Genomic DNA, 24,687 nt, shown 5'->3' with positions numbered 1-24,687 from the left:
TTTTTTAACCAAAAAATAAATATAGAACAAAAATATTTCTATTCTCGATTTTGTTATCGTTTAAAATATTTAGGTTTTTTTTCTCCTTCATTTAAAATAAAATAAGTTAAAAAAAAAACTGTATATGTATATCAAAAATCTTTGACACCAGAATGTAAAAGATTATCAGAAATCTGAGTATTTTTTTAATTGGGGGGGAGGAAAAAAAAAAAAAGATGAATAAATAAATAAATAAATATCATTTTAAAAAAAAATATTATTTAATATATTTTGGGGAAAAATCATATCAATAAAATCAAACAATTAAAATAGTATTTCAGGGTTTTCCCCATTTAAAATCAATGATGTAAAAAAAAAATAATAATTCAAAAGCAAATAAAGAAAACTTTAATTACAACAGAAATCTAAATATTTACTTCCCCTTTAAAAAAAAAAAAAATTATATAAATTTAAAATCAAATAAGCACCCAAAAAAAGAAATCCTGCTTGCCATGTCATTTTCTGTGACCAGCTAAAGTTAATCAGTTAAATGAGTTGAAAGACTCAAAACCAGCATTTTGTTGCCGATGCGCCATAAATTGTACTTAAATACCAAAGATTTCAATTTATCTTAAAGGGGATTTGTGCAATTTTCTTTCACAAAATTTGACTGTGCTGTAGAGAATGTATATTTTCAAATACTTAGTACTACGTGTGCGTGTGTGGGCTAACACCGGCGGCCATTTTAAATGTAGTCCGATGACAGTCGTTTGAAGGGCTTGTTAGCAAATCTTCCATTATTAGTTGTAATTGACAGCGCTAGACGTCCAATCCATTCAAAGCGCCTCACGCTTCAGAAGGATTGGACGTCGACTTTGTGATAAACCAATGGAATGATTGGACGCTCAAATTGTTCTGTTTATGAACAAAACTTTGAATGAATAACTGTGCATAACGCTTTCATTTGAGTCTATTTTTTGTAGAGAAGATACATATTTTCAAAGATGGAGTAGTCAAATGCTGTAAATAGTCATTTGTTGGAATTGCAGGTTGTGGACACTAATATGTCATTAAAAAAAGAATTATAATAAAACATATATTTGTTGGTGAAAAATAAGTATCAAAATGGATTCCAGCGTTAAATACAGAGATATTACTACTAATACTAGATATTCGCTAGCGTGCTAAGATGTGCGCCAATTTAAGCTGTAAATATTTGCCTCTCTTTTAGCAAACATGGTTCGTTTTTAATGTTATAATTGATTGGGCCTGTCCTAAGATGGCCGCCAAAGTGAGGACGTCAGCCCGCGAGAAATGATTAAAAAAAAAAAAAAACATCCGGAAGTGAGCAATAATAGCTTCGAAATCAAAAATAAGTGACCCAAAATAGACAGGAGGTTGGATGAAAAGATCCCCAAAATTAACAGGAAGTGACACCAAATCAACAGGAAGTGAGTCAGACTGGCACCAAAAACAACAGGAAGTGAGTAAAAATTGCCCCAAAACCAACAGGAAGTGAAACTGAATGGCCCCAAGAATAAACAGTAAATGACCTGAAGTGAGCAGAAATTGCCCAAAAATCACCAGGAAATTTAAAGGAAGTGAACCAAAATCAACAGCTAATGACCCCAAATTAACTGAGAGTAAAAATTACCCAAAAATCAGCAAGAAATGACACCAAATCAACAAGGAAGTGAGGCAGAATTGTCTCTAAAAGCAACAGGAAACTACCCCAAAATCAGGAATTGAGTAGAAATCACAAATAGGAATCGGAAATGACCCCAAATTAACAGGAAGTGAGCCAAAATCGACCCAAAATTGACAGGAAATGAGCCCAAAATAACTGACAGTAAAAATCAGCAGGAAATGACACCAAATCAACAGGAAGTGAGGCAAAATTTTCTAGAAAACAACAGGAAAGACCCGAAATTAACAGGAAGCGGGCCAAAATTGACCCAAGACGGACAAGAAATGACTCTAAAATCAGGAGGTGAGGAGAAATTGCCCAAAGATTAACAAGAAATGACCACAAATTTTACAGGAAGTCAACCTAAATTGACCTAAAATCAACAGGAAATGAGCCCAATGTTTTCGAGACCCCAAAGCAGAAAATGCCCAAAAACCCACAGGGAATGACCTTAGTTTAACAGGAAGTGAGCCAAAATGGACCCAAAATCAACAGGAAATTACCCCAAAATCAGGAAGTGTGTCGAAATTGCCCAGCAACGAACAGGAAATGACTCCAAATTAACAGGAAATTAGCCAAAATTGACCCAAAATCGACAAGATATGACCCCAAAATTACTGAGTAAAAATTACCCTAGTGAAGTGAAGTGAGCCGAAATTGCCCAAAAATTAACAGGGAATGACCCCAAATTAAAAGAAATTAAAAGAAAGTGAGCCAAAATTGACCCGAAATCAACAGGGAATGACAACAAATCAACAGTAAGTGAGGAAAGATTGTCTCCAAAAACAATAGGAAATGACCCCAAATCAGGAAGTGAGCTGAATCTGTTCCAAAATCAGCAGGAAATGACACCAAATTAACAGGAAGTGAGGCAAAATTGTCTCGAAAATAACAGGAAATGACCCAAAATTAACAGGAAATAAGCCCAAATTGATCCAAGATCGACAGGAAATGACCCCAAAATAACTGAGTAAAAATTACCGTAAAATCAGCAGGAAATGACACAAAATCATTAGGAAGTGAGGCAAAATTGTCTCGAAAGCAACAGAAAATGACCCCAAAATCGGGAAGTGAGCACAAATTGCCCAAAAAATAACAAGGGATGACCCCAAATAAAAAGGAATTAAAAGAAATGAGCCAAAATTGACCCAGTATCGATAGGAAATGGCACCAAATTAACAGGAAGTAAGGCAAAATTGTCTCGAAAACAACAGAAAATGATCCCAAAATCAGGAAGTGCGTAGAAATTGCCTAAAAATTAACATGGAATGACACCAAATTAAAAGGAAGTGGGCCAAAATTTACCCAAATTCGACAGGAAATGACACCAAATCAGCAGGTGAGCTGAATTTGCCCAAAAATCAACAGGGAATGACCGTAGTTTAACAGGAAGTGAGCCAAAATTGAAACAAAATCGACAGGAAATGACACCAAATCAACAGGAAGTGAGGCAAAATTGTCTCAAAAACAACAGGGAATGACCCCAAATGAACAGGACGTAAGGCAAAATTGACCCAAAATCAACAGCAAATTACCCCAAAATCCAGAAGTGAGCACAAATTGCCCAAACGTTAACAGGACATGACTCCAAATTAACAGGAAGTAGGCCAAAATTGACCCAAATTCAACAGGAAATGACACCGAATCAACAGCAAGTGAGGAAAAATTGTCTCCAAAAACAATAGGAAATGACCCCAAATCAGGAAGTGTGTCGAAATTGCCCAACACCGAACAGGAAATGACTCCAAATTAACAGGAAATTAGCCAAAATTGACCCAAAATCGACAAGATATGACCCCAAAACTACTGAGTAAAAATTACCCTAGTGAAGTGAAGTGAGCCGAAATTGCCCGAAAAATTAACAGGGAATGACCCAAATAAAATTAAAAGAAAGTGAGCCAAAATTGACCCAAAATCAACAGGGAATGACAACAAATCAACAGTAAGTGAGGAAAAATTGTCTCCAAAAACAATAGGAAATGACCCCAAATCAGGAAGTGAGCTGAATCTGTTCCAAAATCAGCAGGAAATGACACCAAATCAATAGGAAGTGAGGCAAAATTGTCTCGAAAACAACAGAAAATGACCCCAAAATCGGGAAGTGAGCACAAATTGCCCAAAAAAATAACAAGGGATGACCCCAAATAAAAAGGAATTAAAAGAAATGAGCCAAAATTTACCCAGTATCGATAGGAAATGGCACCAAATTAACAGGAAGTAAGGCAAAATTGTCTCGAAAACAACAGAAAATGATCCCAAAATCAGGAAGTGCGTAGAAATTGCCTAAAAATTAACATGGAATGACACCAAATTAAAAGGAAGTGGGCTAAAATTTACCCAAATTCGACAGGAAATGACACCAAATCAGCAGGTGAGCTGAATTTGCCCAAAAATCAACAGGGAATGACCGTAGTTTAACAGGAAGTGAGCCAAAATTGAAACAAAATCGACAGGAAATGACACCAAATCAACAGGAAGTGAGGCAAAATTGTCTCAAAAACAACAGGGAATGACCCCAAATGAACAGAACGTGAGGCAAAATTGACCCAAAATCAACAGCAAATTACCCCAAAATCCAGAAGTGAGCACAAATTGCCCAAACATTAACAGGAAATGACTCCAAATTAACAGGAAGTAGGCCAAAATTGACCCAAATTCAACAGGAAATGACACCGAATCAACAGCAAGTGAGGAAAAATTGTCTCCAAAAACAATAGGAAATGACCCCAAATCAGGAAGTGAACTGAATTTTCTCCAAAGACAGCAGGAAAGGACACCAAATCAACATGAAATGAGGCAAAATTGTTTGGAAAACAACAAGAAAGGACCCCAAATTAACAGGAAGAGAGCCCAAAATCGAACGGAAATGACTCCAAAATCAGGAAAGTGAGCAGAAATTGCCCAAAAACTAACAGGAAATGACCCCAAATTAAAAGGAAGTGGGCCAAAATTGACCCAAAATTGACAGGAAATGACACCAAATCAACAGGACGTGAGCTTAATTTGCCCAAAAATCGACAGGGAATGACCCTAACTTAACAGGAAGTGAAGCAAAATTGACCCAAAATCAACAGTGGAGATCCTTAAAACTGTCCTAAAAGCCACAAAATCTATCAATTTACAACCCTGAGCTAGCTAACAATCTGCTCTAATTAAGCCTTTGCTAGTCCACGACCGATTACCAATGAACAAAAAGCTGAAAATCAGAAACGTGAAGGCATATTTTTCAGGTATTTTCACACTAAAAAGCTCTACAAATCTGGACTAACTGTTTGTTAGCATAAAGGTTAGCTTTCACATTTCCAGACGCTAGCTTAGCGCCTCGGCCCGGTCACCCGCAAGGGCGCAACGGGCGCTGGTGGTCGATGGGGACGTAGTAGAGACCTTCTCCGGCGGGGCAGGGGTGACCCCAAAACCGTCTTCTGTCACTGCGGATGTCGTTGGTGTCGCCGAAGTGATCGCAACCCAGGCTCATGTTGCGAGACAGTTGGATCTTCACTTGAAACCAAACCTCACGCTCCTGAAAAAAAAAAAATCAATTTTTGCTCATTAATTTCGCATACCAGTAACGGTAAGATGAAACAATGAGTACTGGCTATGAATGTTCACGTTTCCGTGTCATTGACGCCGCTAGACGTCCAACCTTTTAGGCACGTAGCGGCGTTACAAAGCTAAATATTTGCTATAGTTACTACCAAAAAGGTTAGTTTGCTGCTTGCCAACGTGTGTAAGATGGCAGAAATTGAATTTTTTTGCTTTAATGAGGAAGTCAAAACCGACCTGGTCGTCTTTGATGCACTGGATCTCAATCTTGCTGCCTGTGAGAGGAAACAGCGCCTCCTGCACTTCAGCTAGCTGGACAAACACACATTCAGGTGGGTCATTTAAAAAAAAAAAAAAAAAAATTTTGAGGGGCATAATTTTTTTTGCCATTGGAAATGAATGGGGCAGTTTTTGTCAATTTTTGGCAAAATGGTACGTTTTAGCCAAAAACTGTCTAATGAATTTTGTTGCGCGTTAATTTTGGCAAATTTTTTTTCAATGTGTACATTATGTGAATAGGACAAACATGTTTTGGCCACTGGAAATGAATTGGTCTATTGACAATGTATGGGAAAGTTATTGTCAAATTTCGGCAAAATTGAACATTTTTGCCAAAAACTGTCTAATAACTTTTTGCATGCCTTGATTTTGTGTTTTTTTTTTTTTTTTTTTAGTTTTTGTATGTTAATTTGTATGTTAATGAATCAGACAAAAATTAAAATATTTTTGCCATTGGAAATGAATGGGGCCATTGAAAACATATAAGGAAGTTTTTGTCTAATTTAGGTGGAATGGTATCTTTTGCCAGAACACTAATAACTTGTGTGCGTTAATAACTTGTGTGCGTTAATTTTTGGCATTTTTTAAACGTGTAAGTTATGTGAATTGGACAAAAATTTGAAATTGTATGTTTGTTTGTTTTTTGCTATTGGAAATGAATGGGGCCATTGAAAACGGATGGGGAAGTTTTTGTCAAATTTTGGCGCAGTGGTACATTTTAGCCAAAAAGTGTCAAATAACTTATACGTGTTAATTTGGGAATTTTTAATGTGTAAATTGTGTGAATTGGACAAAAATTTGAAATTCAATTTTTTTGCCATTTGAAGTGAATGAGGCAATTGAAAACGTATGGGGAGATTTTTGTAGAATGTTGCCAAAATTGTAAATTTTTGCCTAAAAGTTTCTGATAATTTGTGTGCGCCTTGATTTAATGGTATTTTATGTATGTTAATTCCATGAATCAGACAAAAATTGAAATGTTATGTTTTTGCCATTGTGATCACTTTAAGCAAGTTTTGGTCAAATTTTGGTCCATTTTTTTCCAAAACACTGTCCCTTTCTTGAGTGCGTTAATTTTGTAATTTCTAATGTCTAAATTATGCGGATTTGACCAAAAAATTGTGATCTTTTTTGCCATTGGAAATGAATGGGCCATTGAAAACATATGGGGAAGTTTAGGTTAAATTTTGGCAAAGTGGTACGTTTTAGCCAAAACGTCGACGGTGATGTCATCAAGCGCTCACCTTGTAAAGCCGCTGACAGGACGGCTTGATGCCGGCGTCCTCCAGCGCTCTGAAAAAACAGTCGAATGTAAGACGGCGTCCATGTCGACATTTTCGGAGGTCTGCTAACTTTTGCAGGTCGAAGCGTTGTCTGAGTTTGAGGCACATCTGGAAGTATTGTAACGGAGAGTTGAGTCCTTCCACGCAGGCAGCGCAAGTGCCGTGTTTCCTCCACTCGTCCTTCCTAGTCGAGGAAAAACGAGAAATATTGTCCAAAAATTGAGTAGATTTCATTGCATTTCCGGGTCGCTTCCTGTTGGTTTTAAGTCATTTTCTGGTGATTTTCCGGCATTCTGAAGTCACTTCCAATGAAATTTTGGTATGTCCAGGTCACTTCCTGTTTATTGGTCACGTCCAGTTTGTTGTGGATTACTTCCTGTTGGTTTTGGGTCACTTCCTGTACATTTTGGGCACTTCTAAGGTCACTTCCTGTAGATTTTGGAGCCTTTTCTCTCATCTTAATTCAGGGTCGTTTCCAGTTCAGTGGTCACTTCCTGTTTATTTTGGGTTACTTCCTGTTGGTTTTGGGTCACTTTCTGGACATTTTTTGGCCATTCTAAGGCCACTTCCTGTTTATTGGTCACGTCCAGTTTGTTGTGGATTACTTCCTGTTGGTTTTGGGTCACTTCCTGTACATTTTGGGCACTTCTAAGGTCACTTCCTGTAGATTTTGGAGCCTTTTCTGTCTTAATTCAGGGTCGTTTCCAGTTCAGTGGTCACTTCCTGTTTATTTTGGGTTACTTCCTGTTGGTTTTGGGTCACTTTCTGGACATTTTTTGGCCATTCTAAGGCCACTTCCTGTTTATTGGTCACGTCCAGTTTGTTGTGGATTACTTCCTGTTGGTTTTGGGTCACTTCCTGTACATTTTGGGCACTTCTAAGGTCACTTCCTGTAGATTTTGGAGCCTTTTCTGTCTTATCTTAATTCAGGGTCGTTTCCAGTTCAGTGGTCACTTCCTGTTTATTTTGGGTTACTTCCTGTTGGTTTTGGGTCACTTTCTGGACATTCTAAGGCCACTTCCTGTTTATTGGTCACGTCCAGTTTGTTGTGGATTACTTCCTGTTGGTTTTGGGTCACTTCCTGTACATTTTGGGCACTTCTAAGGTCACTTCCTGTAGATTTTGGAGCCTTTTCTGTCAGTTTTATCTTAATTCAGGGTCGTTTCCAGTTCAGTGGTCACTTCCTGTTTATTTTGGGTTACTTCCTGTTGGTTTTGGGTCACTTTCTGGACATTTTTTGGCCATTCTAAGGCCACTTCTTGTACATTTTGGATAATTTTGTGTTGGGTTTTTTTAGTGTTCCGATGTCATTTCCTGTTCAGTGGTCACTTCCTGTTTATTTAGAGTGAGTTACTGGTGATTTGGGGCTATTCTGAAGTCACTTCCTGTAAAATTTTGATCATTTCCTATTGATTTTTTTTTTTTTTACCGGTCACTTCCTGTTTTTCGGGTTACTTGCTGTAGGTTTTGAATCACTTTCTGGTGATTTTCCAGCATTTTGAGGTCATTTCCTGTGAATTTTGACACATTTCTTGATGAATTTGGGGTATTTCCAGGTCACTTCCTGTTAATTGGTTACGTCCTGTTTATTGTGGATTACTTCCTGTTGGGCTTGGGTCGCTTCCTGTAGATTTTGGAGCCTTTTCTGTCGTTTTTTTGTAATTCAGGGTCGTTTTCAGTTCAGTGGTTACTTCCTGTTTATTTTGGCTTACTTCCTGTTGGTTTTGGGTCACTTTCTGGTGATTTTCCAGCATTTTGAGGTCATTTCCTGTGAATTTTGACACATTTCCTGTTGAATTTGGGGTATTTCCAGGTCACTTCCTGTTCATTGGTCACGTCCTGTTTATTGTGGATTACTACCTGTTGGTTTTGGGTCACTTCCTGTACATTTTGTGCAATTCTAAGGTCACTTCCTGTTGATTTTGGAGCCTTTTCTGCCGGTTTTATCTTAATTCAGGGTCGTTTCGAGTTCAGTGGTCACTTCCTGTTGATTTTGGGTCACTTTCTGGTGATTTTGGGGCATTTTGAGGTACCTTCCTGGACATTTTGGATCATTTTCTGTTGTCTTTTTTTTAATGTTCCGATGTCATTTCCTGTTCAACGGTCACTTCCTGTTTATTTAGAGTGAGTTACCGGTGATTTGGGGCTATTCTGAGGTCACTTCCGTAAAATTTTGATCATTTCCTATAGATTTTTTTTTTTCTGGTCACTTCCTGTTTTTCGGGTTACTTGCTGTAGGTTTTGAATCACTTTCTGGTGATTTTCCAGCATTTTGAGGTCATTTCCTGTGAATTTTGACACATTTCCTGTTGAATTTGGGGTATTTCAAGGTCACTTCCTGTTTATTGGTTACATCCTGTTTATTGTGGATTACTTCCTGTTTGTTGTGGGTCACTTCCTGCACATTTTGAGCAATTCTAAGGTCACTTCCTGTCGATTTTGGATCATTTTCTTTTGGTGTTTATTTTGGGGTACCTGTTGGTTATGGGTCACACTCTGAATGTGGGGTTATTCTGGGGTCACTTCCTGTTGGTTATGCCTCATTTCCTATTGATTTTAGGGCAATTACGTTCACTTCCTGTGTATTTCGGGTTACTTCCTATAGGTTTTGGGTCACTTTCTGGTGATCTAGGGGAATTCTGAGGTCACTTCCTGTATATTTTAAACATTATATATATAAACAGAAAGTGACGCGAAATTGCACAAGATCATCTGGGAATTACCCCTGAACCAACAGGAAGTGGGACCAAATTGCCCAAAAATCATCAGGAAATGGCCCAAATTAAACCGGAAGTGTGCCTAAATTACCTAAATAAAGAGGAAGTGGCAGAGAATTGCCCAAAAATCTACAGGAAATTACCCCCAAATCAATAGGAAGTCAGCCGGAATTGCCCCCAAAACTAACAGAACTAACAGAATTGCCCTTAAATCAAGAGGAAATGGCCCCGGATAAACAGGACGTGAGCCACGTGTTCTCAAAAATCAACAAAAATGCCCTCAAATCAAGAGGAGGTGGCTCCAGTTAGACAGAGAGTGAGCCTAAATTGCCCAAAACTCAACAGAAAGTTAGACCCAATTAAACACGAAGTGAGTCTACATTGCCTTAAGTCAATGGGAAATGGCTCCAGATGAATAGGAAATGAGCCAAAATTTCCCCAAAACCTACAAAAATGCCCTCAAATTAAGGGAAATGGCCCCATTTAAACATGAAATGAGCCTAATTTGCTAAAAAAAAAAAAAAATCAACAAGAAATGGCCCCAAATAACAGGAAGAGAGCCAAAATGTCCCAAAAATCAACAAAAATACCCTCAAATCAAGAGGAAATTGCCCAAATGAAACAGGATGTGAAATAAATAAATTGCCTAAATAAACAGGAAATGGCCCCAAATAAACAGGAAGTGAGCCACGTTTTCTCAAAAAATCAACAAAAATGCCCTCAAATCAAGAGGAAGTGGCCCTAATTAAACAGGAAATAAGCCTAAAATGCCCAAAACTCAACAGAAATTTAGACCCAATTAAACAGAAAGTGAGTCTAAATTGCCTAAAGTCAATGGGAAATGGCTCCAGATAAAATTTTCCCCAAAAACTACAAAAATGCCCCCAAATCAAGGGAAACGGCCCCATTCAAACATGAAATGAGCCTAATTTGCTAAAAAATCAACAAGAAATGGCCCCAAATAACAGGAGGTGAGCCAAAATGTCCCAAAAACCAACAAAAATGCCTTCAAATCAAGAGGAATGGCCCCAAATAAACAGGAAGTGAGCAACATTTTCTCGAAAATCAACAAAAATGCCCTCAAATCAAGAGGAAGTAGCCCTAATTAAATAGGAAATAAGCCTAATTTGTTCCAAAATCAACAGAAAATCCCCCAGTTAAACAGGAAGTGAGTCTAAATTGCCTAATTAAACAGGAAAGTACTCCATATCAACGGGAAATGTTCCCCCGGGCGGCGCCATGATTTCACTCACCAGAACACGAAACTGGATCGACTTTTTAGCAAAGAAGGCCACTTTTCTTCCAGAGTGCCCCGTACCTCCTAAAGGACAGGAGACACGTTGGAGTCGTCCGGCCCGAAGGACGAAAGAACGGATAGAGGGGTAGCTCACCTGCACGTCAGAGGCGAACATGGGCCAACACTCGCAGCATGTCTGTGTCTTTTGCGGCCTGAAAAGCGAGAAGCCGTCATTCGTCCGTCGGATGGGCGGAAGGATGATATCGGTGCTTACCACAAGCCGTGGATGAGCCAACCGTTGACTTCGGGAGGAAGCTTGCAAAGAGACGTGTTGTCCAGAGACTGGACATGGACGAGGTAAAAAAAGAAAATCATTTTAATCACTTCCTGCACATTTCTGGATCATTTCCTGTTCATTTTAGGGTAATTCCAGATCACTTCCTGTTGGTTTTGGTGCACTTTCTGATGATTTCGGGGCATACTTAACTTACTTCCTGTACATTTTGTATCGTTTCCTGTTGATTTCTGGTCACTTCTTGTAGGGTTTGGTTGGTTTTAGGGCATTTCCGAGCCACTTCCTGTTTGATGCTGACTTCCTGTTCATTTTAGGGTGATTCCAGGTCACTTCCTGTTAATTTCAGGTCACTTCCTGCTGGTTTGGGGGTATTTCTTGTAATTTTGGGGGTACTTACAGGTCACTTCCTGTACATTTTGGATCATCTTTTGTTGATTTGCAGGCATTTACGAGGCACTTTCTCTTTGTTGGTCACTTCCTGTACATTTTGGGGCATTCCAGGGTGATTTTCGGTACATTTTCGAAATTTTATTTTTCATTTTTGGGCATTTCCAGATGCTTCATTTTTAGTTTTAAAATACTTAAGGGTCACTTCCTGTACATTTTGGGGTAACTAAGGGTCACATTTCCTGTAGATTTCAGGGCATTTCTGGGGCACTTCATCTTCATTGTCACTTCCTGTTAATTTCAGGTCACTTCCTGTTGATTTGGAGGCATTTTTTTGTCATTTTAGGATACATATGGGTCACTTCCTGTACATTTTGGGGTATCTAAGGGTCACATTTCCTGTAGATTTCAGGGCATTTCTGGGGCACTTCATCTTCATTGGTCACTTCCTGTTGATTTGGAGGCACTTTTTTGTCATTTTAGGATACATATGGGTCACTTCCTGTACATTATGGGGCATTCCGGGGTGATTTTCTGTACATTTTGGAAATTTATTTTTCATTTTAGGGCATTTTCAGATGCTTCATTTTTAATTTTAAAATACTTAAGAGTCACTTCCCGTACATTTTGGGGTATCTAAGGGTCACATTTCCTGTAGATTTTAGGGCATTTCTGGGGCACTTCATCTTCATTGGTCACTTCCTGTTAATTTCAGGTCACTTCCTGTTATTTGGAGGCACTTTTTTGTCATTTTAGGATACATATGGGTCACTTCCTGTACATTATGGGGCATTCCGGGGTGATTTTCTGTACATTTTGGAAATTTATTTTTCATTTTAGGGCATTTCCAGGTGCTTCATTTTTAATTTGAAAATAGTTAAGGGTCACTTCCTGTACATTTTGGGGTATCTAAGGGTCACATTTCCTGTAGATTTCAGGGGCACTTCTTCTTCATTGGTCACTTCCTGTTAATTTCAGGTCACTTCCTGTTGATTTGGAGGCACTTTTTTTGTCATTTTAGGATACATATGGGTCACTTCTTGTACATTTTGGGGCATTCCAGGGTGATTTTCTGTACATTTTGGAAATTTTATTTTTCATTTTAGGCCATTTCCAGATGTTTCATTTTTAATTTTAAAATACTTAAGGGTCACTTCCTGTACATTTTGGGGTAACTAAGGGTCACATTTCCTGTAGATTTCAGGGCATTTCTGGGGCACTTCATCTTCATTGGTCACTTCCTGTTTATTTCAGGTCACTTCCTGTTGATTTGGAGGCACTTTTTTTGTCATTTTAGGATACATATGGGTCACTTCCTGTACATTTTAGGGCATTCCGGGGTGATTTTAAGTACATTTTGGAATATGTATTTTTTATTTTAGGGCATTTCCAGATGCTTCATTTTTAATTTTAAAGTACTTAAGGGTCACTTCCTGTATATTTTGGGGTATCTAAGGGTCTCATTTCCTGTAGATTTCAGGGCACTTCATCTTCATTGGTCACTTCCTGTTAATTTCAGGTCACTTCCTGTTGATTTGGAGGCACTTTTTTGTCATTTTAGAATACATATGGGTCACTTCCTGTACTTTTTGGGGCATTCCGGGGTGATTTTCTGTACATTTTGGAAATTTTATTTTTCATTTTAGGGCATTTCCAGATGCTATATTTTTAATTTTAAAATACTTAAGGGTCACTTCCTGTACATTTTGGGGTATCTTAGGGTCACATTTCCTGTAGATTTCAGGGCATTTAATCTTCATTGGTCACTTCCTGTTGATTTGGAGGCACTTTTTTGTCATTTTAGGATACATATGGGTCACTTCCTGTACATTTTGTGGCATTCCGGGGTGATTTTCTGTACATTTTGGAAAATTTATTTTTCATTGTAAGGCATTTCCGGGCCACTTGCTCTTCATTGGTAACTTTCTGTTGATATTGGGGCCTTTCCAGATACTTCCTAATGATTTTTGGTCACTTCCTTGTAATTTTAGGGTACTTACACTTCCTGTACATTTTGGGATAGCTCAGAGCCAAAGTTATGGTCTGGTCAATGATTAAAACTGCTCATTTTAAAAACAGATCTGGTAGTCCTCCAACCAATACCATTTTTTTTAAATGTTTGCTGTATTTCAGTGCTATTGACAGTGCTAGACGTCCAATCCATTTTGACTTGAAAGGTCACCTGGCAGAAAGCTCCGGGCCACTGCAGTGTGAAGATAGCGCATGTCCACGTGCAAAACTGCTTATTCTTGCTCTCCGCTGAGCTGAGCAGCGCCGACGCACCAGCGCAGACCAGTAGTGGTAGTAGCATCTTCCAAACCTTCGAAATAATAAAATATATATGGCGGAAAACACTCAGGTAACTCGAAGTTCCGCTCTTGAGACACCCAATTTGGCCAACTTTCAAAATTGTCCGAAATGCATGTGTGATACATCATTGGAAAGCTTAAAATTTCAATTTTCTGGAGGAACAAAAATTTTGAACAGGATCTCATTTAAAAAAAAATAAAAAAATTTTAAAACAGCAAAACCCTATCTGGAGTTGAGAGCTCGCGAGAGCAGAATTACAGACTTTAACGAGATATTATCACGTACTTACCTTGTTTCGATCCAAAAACTCCATATAGCATATATCATTGAGTGTCAAGACACATCTGTGAATGGCCACAGCAGGATTTTGGGGGGATTTTATAGGTAATACATGATAATATAACAAGCGTCGCAATGCAGAAATCGCAGACATCAAGGGGAGGTCGAGATTTTCTTTTTCATATAGTTACCGTTTTAAATGTGTTTTTTTTTCCTTTCTATTTTTTTGTTTGGATCAATCATTTATCATCTAAAATAATGCGACAGTAACAAAAAAAAAAATAGAAATAAGCGATAGTTATGAGGTAAATATCTGTGACGTTTACAGACGCCATTTTTTTCATTGTGACATAATTTGTTTATGTTTCAAATTTGCGAGTGGAAAAATTTTTTTAAGTCGTTTTTTTTTTTAAACGAAATATTAGACATCAATTAATGATTCAAAGCTAAAAATGGCAAACATTTTGAACAGTGAATATAATTAATTGCCTTCTTTTTATGGCTGGGTTGAAACAAAAGCGGTTGCGCGACGTCTGTAAACTTTTTTTTTTTTTTTTTTAGGGTAAAATGGACATATTAAAAATATTTCGGGAGCTTAATGAGCCATGAATCTGCTATGGCAACATATAGACATATTGTTCTATCAAACACAACTGTTTTTTTGGCTTAAAATACTTGTGCTTGATAGAACAATATGTCTATATGCTGCCATAGCAGATTCATGGCGCACTAAGCCTCCCAACTATTTTTAATTTGTCCGTTTTACCCTTGAAATCCCCGTTTACAGACGTCGCACAACCGCTTTTGTTTCAACCTAGCCATAAAAAGAAGTAATCACATTTATGATTCGAAATGTCCTTTTTAGCTTAGAATCATTAATTGATGTCTAAATTTTAGTAAAAAAAAAAAAGAAAACTTTAAAAAATTATTAACTCGCATATTTTAAACTTTTTAACAAATTACATCACAATGAAAAATTTGGCGTCTGTAAAAAATCACGGATATCTACCTCATAACTATTGCTTAATTATATTTTTTTTGTTACTGTTCCATTTCCCCCGATATGTTAGATGATAAATAATCAATCCAAACAAAAAAATTGAAAAATAACGTTTAAAAGGGTAACTATATGAAAAAGAAAATCTCAACCACTCCTTGTTGTCTGCGATTTCTGCATCGCGACCCTTGTTATATCACCATGTTTCACCCATAAAACCCCCCAAAAATCCGACTGTGGCCATTTACAGCTGTTACTCGGTGATACATGCTACATGGAGTTTTTGGATCGAAACAAGGTAAATACGCAATAATATCTTGTTAAAATCATGGCATCTTTAATTCTGCTCTCGTGTGTTCTCGCCTCCAATTAGGGTTTTGCTGTTTAAAAAACATTTTTGAAAAAAAAATACCGTCCTGTTCAAAATTTTTGTTCCCCCAGAAAATTGAGATTTTAAGCTTTCCAGTGATGTCTCACACATGCATTTCGGACAATTTTGAAAGTTGGCCAAATTGAGGGTCTCAGAGCGGAACTTCAAGTCACCTGAGTGTTTTCTGCCATATATATATATATATATATATATATATATATATTAGGGTTGTCAAAAAGTAGTTGACGCAATTAACGCACATGCCCCGCTCAAACAGATTAAAATGACAGTACAATTTAATATTCGCTTGTTACTTGTTTTTTGGTGTTTGGCGCCCTCTGCTGGCGCTTGGGTCCAACTGATTTTATCGCTTTCAGCACCATGAGTGAGCATGGTGTAATTATTGACATCAACAATGGCGAGCGATTAGTTTATTTTTTGATTGAAAATTTTTACAAATTTTAATAAAACGAAAACATTAAGAGGGGTTTTAATATAAAATTTCTATAACTTGTACTAACATTTATCTTTTAAGAACGACAAGTCTTTCTATCCATGGATCGCTTTAAGAGAATGTTAATAATGTTAATGCCATCTTGTCAATTTATTGTTATAATAAACTAATACAGTACTTATGTACCGTATGTTGAATGTATATATCCGTCTTCTGTCTTATCTTTTCATTCCAACAATAATTTACAGAAAAATATGGCATATTTTATATATGGTTTGAATTGCGATTAATTACGATTAATTAATTTTTAAGCTGTAATTAACTCGATTAAAAATTTTAATCGTTTGACAGCCCTAATATATACGTATATATACTAGTATATGTATTATACACTATATATATATTTATACCCCTTATGTAGAGAGAGAGAGAGAGAGAGAGAGAGAGAGAGAGAGAGAGAGAGAGAGAGAGAGAGAGAGAGAGAGAGAGAGAGAGAGAGAGAGAGAGAGAGAGAGAGAGAGAGAGAGAGAGAGAGAGAGAGAGAGAGAGAGAGAGAGAGAGAGAGAGAGAGAGAGAGAGAGAGAGAGAGAGAGAGAGAGAGAGAGAGAGAGAGAGAGAGAGAGTTGTGGTCAAAAGTTTACATACACTTGTGAAAAACATAATGTCATGGCTCTCTTGAGTTTCCAGTTATTTCTACAACTCTGATTTTTCTCCAATAGAGTGATTGGAACAGATACTTCTTTGTCACAAAAAACATTCATGAAGTTTGCTTCTTTTATGACTTTATTATGGGTTAACAGAAAAAGTGATCAAATCTGCTGGGTCAAAAATATACATACAGCAACATGAATTAGCAATTTCTTGTGAGTGATTATTGACATGAACAAGTCAGGAAAGTCACTTGGAGCCATTTCAAAGCAGCTGCAGGTTCCAAGAGCAACAGTGCAAACAATTGTTTGTAAGTATAAAGTGCATGGCACTGTTTTGTCACTGCCACGATCAGGAAGAAAACGCAAGCTATCACCTGCCGCTGAGAGAAAATTGGTCAGGAGGGTGAAGATTCAACCGAGAATCACCAAAAAGCAGATCTGCCAAGAATTAGAAGCTGCTGGAACACAGGTGTCAGTGTCCACAGTCAAGCGTGATTTGCATCTCCATGGACTGAGAGGCTGCCGTGCAAGAAGGAAGCCCTTGCTCCAAAAGCGGCACCTTAAGGCTCAACTGAAGTTTGCTGCTGATCACATGGACAAAGATAAGACCTTCTGGAGGTAAGTTCTGTGGTCAGACGAAACAAAAATCCAGCTGTTTGGCCACAATGCCCAGCAATATGTTTGGAGGAGAAAAGGTGAGGCCTTTAACCCCAAGTACACCATGCCTACCGTCAAGCACGGTGGTGGTAGTATTATGCTGTGGGGCTGTTTTGCTGCCAATGGAACTGGTGCTTTACAGAGAGTAAATGGGATAATGAAGAAGGAGGATTACCTTCAAATTCTTCAAGATAACCTAACGTCATCAGCCCGAAGATTGGGTCTTGGGCGCAGTTGGGTGTTCCAACAGGACAATGACCCCAAACACACATCAAAAGTGGTAATGGAATGGCTAAATCAGGCTAGAATTAAGGTTTTCGAATGGCCTTCCCAAAGTCCTGACTTAAACCCCATTGAGGACAATGCTGAAGAAACAAGTCCATGTCAGAAAGCCATCAAATTTAACTGAACTGCACCAATTCTGTCAAGAAGAGCGGTCAAAGATTCAACCAGAAGCTTTTGGATGGCTACCAAAAGCACCTAATTGAAGTGAAAATGGCCAAGGGACATGTTACCAAATATTAGCGCTGATGTATGTATATTTTTGACCCAGCAGATTTGACCACTTTTTTCTGTTCACCCATAATAAAGTCATAAAAGAACCAAACTTCATGAATGTTTTTTGTGACAAAGAAGTATCTGTTCCAATCGCTCTATCAGAGAAAAATCGGAGTTGTAGAAATAACTGGAAACTCAAGAGAGCCATGACATTATGTTCTTCACAAGTGTATGTAAACTTTTCACCACAACTCACTGTCTCTCTCTCTCTCTCTCTCTCTCTCTCTCTCTCTCTCTCTCTCTCTCTCTCTCTCTCTCTCTCTCTCTCTCTCTCTCTCTCTCTCTCTCTCTCTCTCTAAATACATAAGGTATATATATATATATATATAGTGTATAATACATATATATATACACACATATATATATATATATATATATGGCGGAAAACAGTCAGGTGACTTGAAGTTCCGCTCTGAGACCCCCAATTTATTTGGCCAAATTTCAAAATTGTCCGATATGCATGTGTGATACATCATTGGAAAGCTTAAAATCTCCATTTTCTGGGGGAAGAAAATTTTGAACAGGAGGGCATTTAAAAATAAAAATAAAAATTTAAACAACAAAACCCTAACTGGGGGCGAGAGCAGAATTACAGACACCATGAGATATTATCGTGTACTTACATGCTACATGGTGTTTTTGGATCGAAATAAGGTATCACTGAGTGTCAAGACACAGTTGTGAATACCCACAGCTGGATTTTGGGGGGATTTTATGGGTGAAACATGGCAATATAACAAGGGTCATGATGCAGAAATCACAGACATCAAGAAGTGGTCGAGATTTTTTTTCATATATTTACCCTTTTAAATGTTTTTCTTTTCCAGTTTTTCTTTGTTTGGATCGATTATTTATCATCTAACACAGGGGTCCCCAAACTACGGCCCGCGGGCCACATTTGGTCCGGCCCCCTGAGGGGAAAAAAAAAAAAAAAAAATTTTTTTTGTTAAAAAAAAAAAAATATATATACATATATATATATATATATATATATATATATATATATATATATATATATATATATATATATATATATATATATATATATATATATATATATTAGGGCTGTCAAACGATTAAAATTTTTAATCGCTTTAATTACAGCTTAAAAATTAATTAATCGTAATTAATCGCAATTCAAACCATCTCTAAAATATGCCATATTTTTCTGTAAATTATTTTTGGAATGGAAAGACAAGACAAGATGGATATATACATTCGACATACGGTACATTAGTACTGTATTAGTTTATTATAACAATAAATCAACAAGACGGCAATAACATTACTAACATTTTGTTAAAGCGATCCATGGGTAGAAAGACTTGTAGTTCTTAAAAGATAAATGTTAGTACAAGTTATAGAAATTTTAGATTAAAACCCCTCTTAATGTTTTCATTTTTTTTTAATTTGAAAAATTTTCCATCAAAAAAATAAACTAATAACTCGCCATTGTTGATGTCAATAATTAGCTCTTACTCATGGTGCTGAAAGCTTAAAAATCAGTTGGACCCAAGCGCCAGCAGAGGGCGCCAAACACCAAAAAACAAGCAACAAGTGGACATGACACTCTGCTGTCATTTTAATCTGTTTGAGCGGGGCATGTGCATTAATTGCGTCAAATATTTTAACGTGATTAGTTTAAAAAATTAATTACCGCCCGTTAACGCGATAATTTTGACAGCCCTAATTATATTATATTATGTTATATTATTTCTATTTTATTTACTTTCGTTCCGTGAAGAACCCAGAAAGGGTTATTTGATTGTGGCTTTCTGAAAAACAATACATTTTTACATTTAGGCACTCCTGCAATCGTCACACTTTTTCTGTTACAAACTGACCCCGCCCCCTCATCAAAGAAGGGAAGGGTTATGTGGCCCTCACAGGAAAAAGTTTGGGGACCCCTGATCTAACATATCGGAGAAAATGCGACAGTAACAAAAAAATACAATTAAGCGACAGTTATGAGGTAAATATCCGTGACTTTTTTACAGACGCCATTTTTTTCAAGACATGCGAGTGAATTATTTTTTTGAAGTCGTTTTTTTTTCTTTTCTTTTAAACAAAAAATTAGACATCAATTAATGATTCTAAGCTAAAAACGACAGACATTTTGAATAATAAATATAATTCATTACCTTAATTATATGGCTGGGTGAGAACAAAAGCAGTTGCGCGACGTCTGTAAACAAGGGCTTTCAGGGTAAAACGGACAAATTAGAAATAGTTCGGGGGCTTCATGCGCCATGAATGCTATTGCAGCATATAGACATATTGTTCTATCAAACGCAACAGTTGTTTTGGCTTAAAATACAGCAGTTTCTTTTAAAGAGGGGTGCAAGAGCAGAAACTGCTTTTTCAGTCTTGTCTGTTTTCCGCCATATACGTATGTATATAGTACATATTTTGTGTTAATGTATATTTATTCAAACTAAATACTGAGTTAAGCGAATCAAATGAACAAAAATAATAAACAATCATAAATATCAAATTCAAGACAAATCTTGTACATAAAGTATACATAAATTGAAAATATAAAAATGTACATAATGTGTATGATGATCTGTATATGGTACACACAACAGAGAAAACAACGGAAATGCTCTACTTACCATATGCAAGCGTTCGTGCGTCTGGCCACACGCTTTCATCTGCTCTCACTTGTTGAGGTAAAAAAAAAAAAAAAAAAAAGAAGTCTATATATGTAAAAGGAACCCTTCTGTAACTTGTTCCTCATTTTTAATATAAACACGACCGCTGACAGCCAAGTGTACTCAGTATATAAATGAATAAAAGAATTTGCATTGTAAGTGTTGATCTCACTTTTTAGTATCATTTTAACAATTGAAATGAATTCAAATGAAGATTAGTAAAACAGTTTCGGCAATACATTTAGCATGTAGTGTTATGTGGAAATATAATCTTTTTAAAGTGAAATAATTGAACGTTAAAAATATGTTAGCAGCAGTCAGTAGCATACATAGTAGCACAGCGTTTAAAGTAAATCACTTTTAAAATGTTGATAAAATATTACAAATATAACATTTTGAATTCACATTTTAACAAATATTTCAGTACATATTCATTGTTTGTGACCGTATTACTTTTATACCCAGGGCCGGCCCAGGCCATTTGGGGGCCCTAAGCAAAGTAATGCCAAGGGGCCCATATTTTTGGCCCACCATTTCATCACAGTGTACTGTGAAACCCATACATGCAATCCAACCTATTCGTCCATATTTTGTATATTAATCAGATTTTGTTTCTTCAAACTTCTCACCGCAAATGATTGTCAGTTCTTACAGTAGATGGCGCCAAACCTTTTTTTGGGGGGGATGTACGTTTTTTTGTTTTGTTTTGTTTGAGCACCAGTCATCGCAAAGCAGGTTCAACGTCACTCCCCGGGTTGCCAGATTGTGATGACAAGAATATGGACGTTTGCATAGATAAACAGCAATGCGCGCCGCATTATTCACGATGCTCTATCAACAACGTATAAAATGAGGTTGCCAGATTGGGGGCCCCCTAGTGGTCAGGGGCCCTAAGCAGCTGCATAGTCTGCGTATAGGCTGGGCCGGCCTTGTTTATACCGTACATATACGTATTCATCACTAAAATTCAATAAAATGAGAGGGAGATTCATATTGTCTTTTGTTTTTTGATATATTTGATAGAGGTTGGCATCGGCACTGCCCTCACGATTCGACTCGATTACAATTCGGAGGGCCACGATTCGATTCGATTCGATTCGGCAATGCATCGGGATGCCTTAAAGCCTGGGATGCATTAAAATTCTAAAGCAAAGCATATTTTTCATGAATCATGACGCAACACAAGCGGTCAGACATTAAACAACTTTTTATTGGCTCTTGTGTCACTCCTGGTTGAAGTCAAATGAAAATACTTTCATATATATATAATGAATTTTTTTTTTTAAACCTGATCACAGCATTTAATTTGAATGAGACCAGGGCTTTCTCTTTTTTTTTTTTACACACAGTAGCAGCCTTTCACACAGTGCAACATCTGAACTCCTGTGCAAAATCAGTAATAACAGTCACTGTATTTTAGTCACAATGACCTATCAATAAAAATATTTGAGTAAATATTAAAGAAAACGACAAAGAAAATATTGTAGTGCAGCAGCATCTTTATCGCAATATCAATCCAGGGATCAGTTCAGTTGCAAACAAAACATCAACTAAATTGGAATGTAGAACAAAAGTAAAATGTAGGCCTAGCCCACTATATATGTGCAATCAACTTAGAAATGCAATCAGTAACGACCACATAACAATAAAAAAAATAATGAATTAAAATGAAGTGCAGCAGCATTTTAGCAGCCATAACAATCTGTTTCAACATGAGGAAATATCAGTTTTTTGCAATCGAGAGAGCAGTGACATAGTAGAGGTTAGATCGGACCTAAAAAAATCCAGCCCGACCAGACACGGCCCGCTGGTATTGAAGCCCGACCCGGCTTGGAGTGACGTGAAAAAAACCTCGCAGCAGCAGCAATTTATTTTCATTTCTTCGAGTTGGCAGAAAAAAACGCAAGTTTTCTTAATGTTTAAATAGTATACATAATTTTAGGATCATTATAAAAGCATTTACACAACGAAATAACGCTGGGAAAGTTTAATATTAAAAAAAAAAAAAAAAAAACGTGATTTTGCAGACACACAGAGGAGGAGATTCAAAAGGATCACATTTGTGCTGCCTGTGAATGAAAACTCACCATTTTGATAACTTAAGCTCTCACATGTCTCATGAACAGTCTCACCAATTTTGAGGAGGATCCAACAAACTCCATAGGCGCCAAGGTCTTAAATGGGCACCCTGTAAATCGACAAAAAAAATCACAATCAATCCAAAATACCCGATTTATTGTTGGGTTTGGAACAAGTTATGACTGTTCAAAATTTGTGGCGAGGAAAAAAAAGCGACTGTCATTTTCACTTTCCTGTTTGGACCGCTCTGCTTCAACCAAACCTCAACATTTTTCATCAGGCACCTGAACACATGTCTTAAGCTCCCCTGATGCAGGTTTGAGTCCATTGATTTTTTTTTTTTTCACTTGGACGAGGAGCCTTTCTCGTGAAAAAGGCCATTTCCTGTTCGCACTAGGTGGTGCCACGCCTAATTGGTAATATTTCCAATGCAGTCGTGTTCAGGCTGGGATACCTCACATACACGCCAGATATAAAAAGCATTGATCCTTCATCAGGGAGTTATTGGTCATTTACTGAATTCGGCGTGTTGCCAAAAAATTGGCCAACTTTGACACCCCTCCCAGGTCAGGCCTGTAAATGAAAAGTCACCATTTTGATAACTTAAGATCTCATATGTCTCATGAACAGTCTCAACAATTTTGAGGAGGATCCAACCAACTCCCTAGGCGCCAAGGTCTCAAATGTGTACCCTGTAAATTGATAAAAAGTTCACATTCAATCTAAAATAGCCGATTTCTTGTTGGGTCATTGTCATCCGGTAAATTATGTCACTAACTCCATTTATGTCCAGCTCGGATCTTTTACATCCATTCAAATGTGAGCTCACTCGCCGGATACCACTAAATTACATTATGTTATAAGCCTTCATTAATAGTCATGGTAGTGTCAAGTCATAATTATGACTGTCTAATGACGTCTAATGGCGCCACTGTCAAATAAAGTATTTCCAAATCCCATAACTAGCAATTGATGAAACAACTGGAACAGCAACTGAAGAAATAATTGGCACAAAACATGAATTTAGATTGTTATTTACCTTTTCAGCGCTGCAATGCATGCTAGGAGGCATGTTGGACAACAACAGTGTTGGCAGCAGGTGGCAACAGAGTCAACTGTCCCAGGTCCAAAAGGTAGCATTGATGGCCAAATGAAGCTTCTTGAAGTAATGAAGCTTTGAACCAATTGGCTTCAAATTGGTGGTTCATTTGGATTTATGATGCCGTTGTCAAATAAAGTGTTATCGGTTAATATGTTTTAGTGTAAATATCCCATAATACAGTGAGGACAGCTGCGGCTTATAGTCCAGTAGGGTTTATCTATGAACAAATGTCGTTTTGGTGTAAAATTTGGTGGGTGGCGGCTTATATTCAGGTGCGCCTTATAGTGCGAAAATTACAGTAGTAATAATAATAATAATAATAATAATCCTTTTTATTAAAATTAGGGCTGCAGCTATCGATTATGTTAGTCGTCGATTAATCGATGAACTAGTTAGTTCGAATAATCGAGTAATCGGATAAGGAACATGAAAAATTAAAATACCTGAGCTGAGCCTCAAATGGTATAATTTTTTTTTTGAAATGATGATCTATGTACAACAAAAGAACAATTGGCAAACTAACATAACAAAAGTCCACTAGCTTAAATGCTATAAAATGCTACCGTTTTTTTTTTTTTTAAATAATGCTTCTAACAAAGGTTTCAGACACATATTCCTACAAAAAAACGGCTATATATACCTATAAACTAAATTACGAATGCATTAAAAAACATTAGCACAAACAAACTTGGTTTACGTTGGTCTTAACAGGGAGCAGTTGGATTCAGCCATGTGACATGAGGCAGACCAGAGGGCAGTGTATCCACCCTAATCAATAAAACTAAATGCAAACAATTAAACGAATACTCGCAGCAAAAAAATTTAATTCGAATATTTTTTTCTAATCGAATACTCGATGTTGAGTTAATTATCGAGGGTTGATTGAATATTTGCTTGATTGATTGAATATTTGCTTGTGCTCATATATACCTAATACATACATAATACATATTGCCATATTTTTTCTTATTTGATATAACCAGTAAATGATTATTGCTTGCTATACTAGGCTGTAGTATAATGTTTAAGTGTTACAAAGTGTTAAAGAGCGTCGGGGTGACAACTGCCTTGCTTCATGGCCGCAACATTGCGTAACTAGACCTTCTAGGACATCTTCAGCATCTTACGTCTAGACTTTCGTCTAGACTTTCGAGGACAATCTTCCATTCG

The 24,687-nt window shown here is 37.1% G+C and overlaps 1 protein-coding gene across 2 annotated transcripts in view; it reads right to left on the bottom strand.

The window, feature by feature from the left end:
* Positions 1-876: 876 nt before the first annotated feature.
* Positions 877-24,687, bottom strand: part of rnaset2l (ribonuclease T2, like) — a 28,116-nt gene continuing 4,305 nt past the window's right edge. The window contains exons 2-11 of one of the 2 annotated variants that reach the window (XM_057839719.1): positions 22,424-22,524; positions 20,298-20,345; positions 13,590-13,727; positions 11,000-11,067; positions 10,880-10,937; positions 10,742-10,809; positions 6,842-6,955; positions 6,733-6,781; positions 5,447-5,521; positions 877-5,186 (exon numbers count right to left, since the gene is read on the bottom strand). In XM_057839719.1, the coding sequence (XP_057695702.1) occupies positions 4,998-5,186; positions 5,447-5,521; positions 6,733-6,781; positions 6,842-6,955; positions 10,742-10,809; positions 10,880-10,937; positions 11,000-11,067; positions 13,590-13,727; positions 20,298-20,336 (798 nt within the window). In that variant the 5' untranslated portion in view covers positions 20,337-20,345; positions 22,424-22,524 and the 3' untranslated portion in view covers positions 877-4,997. Of the gene's footprint in view, positions 5,187-5,446; positions 5,522-6,732; positions 6,782-6,841; positions 6,956-10,741; positions 10,810-10,879; positions 10,938-10,999; positions 11,068-13,589; positions 13,728-20,297; positions 20,346-22,423; positions 22,623-24,687 lie in introns of those variants that run through there. The other variant, XM_057839720.1, reaches the window with a different exon arrangement.

This window comes from Corythoichthys intestinalis, chromosome 6 (assembly GCF_030265065.1).
Source record: "Corythoichthys intestinalis isolate RoL2023-P3 chromosome 6, ASM3026506v1, whole genome shotgun sequence".
Classification (NCBI taxonomy): Eukaryota; Metazoa; Chordata; class Actinopteri; order Syngnathiformes; family Syngnathidae; genus Corythoichthys; species Corythoichthys intestinalis.
Note: the sequence above shows the minus strand (reverse complement) of the source record. Positions and strands in the feature narration are given on the sequence as shown.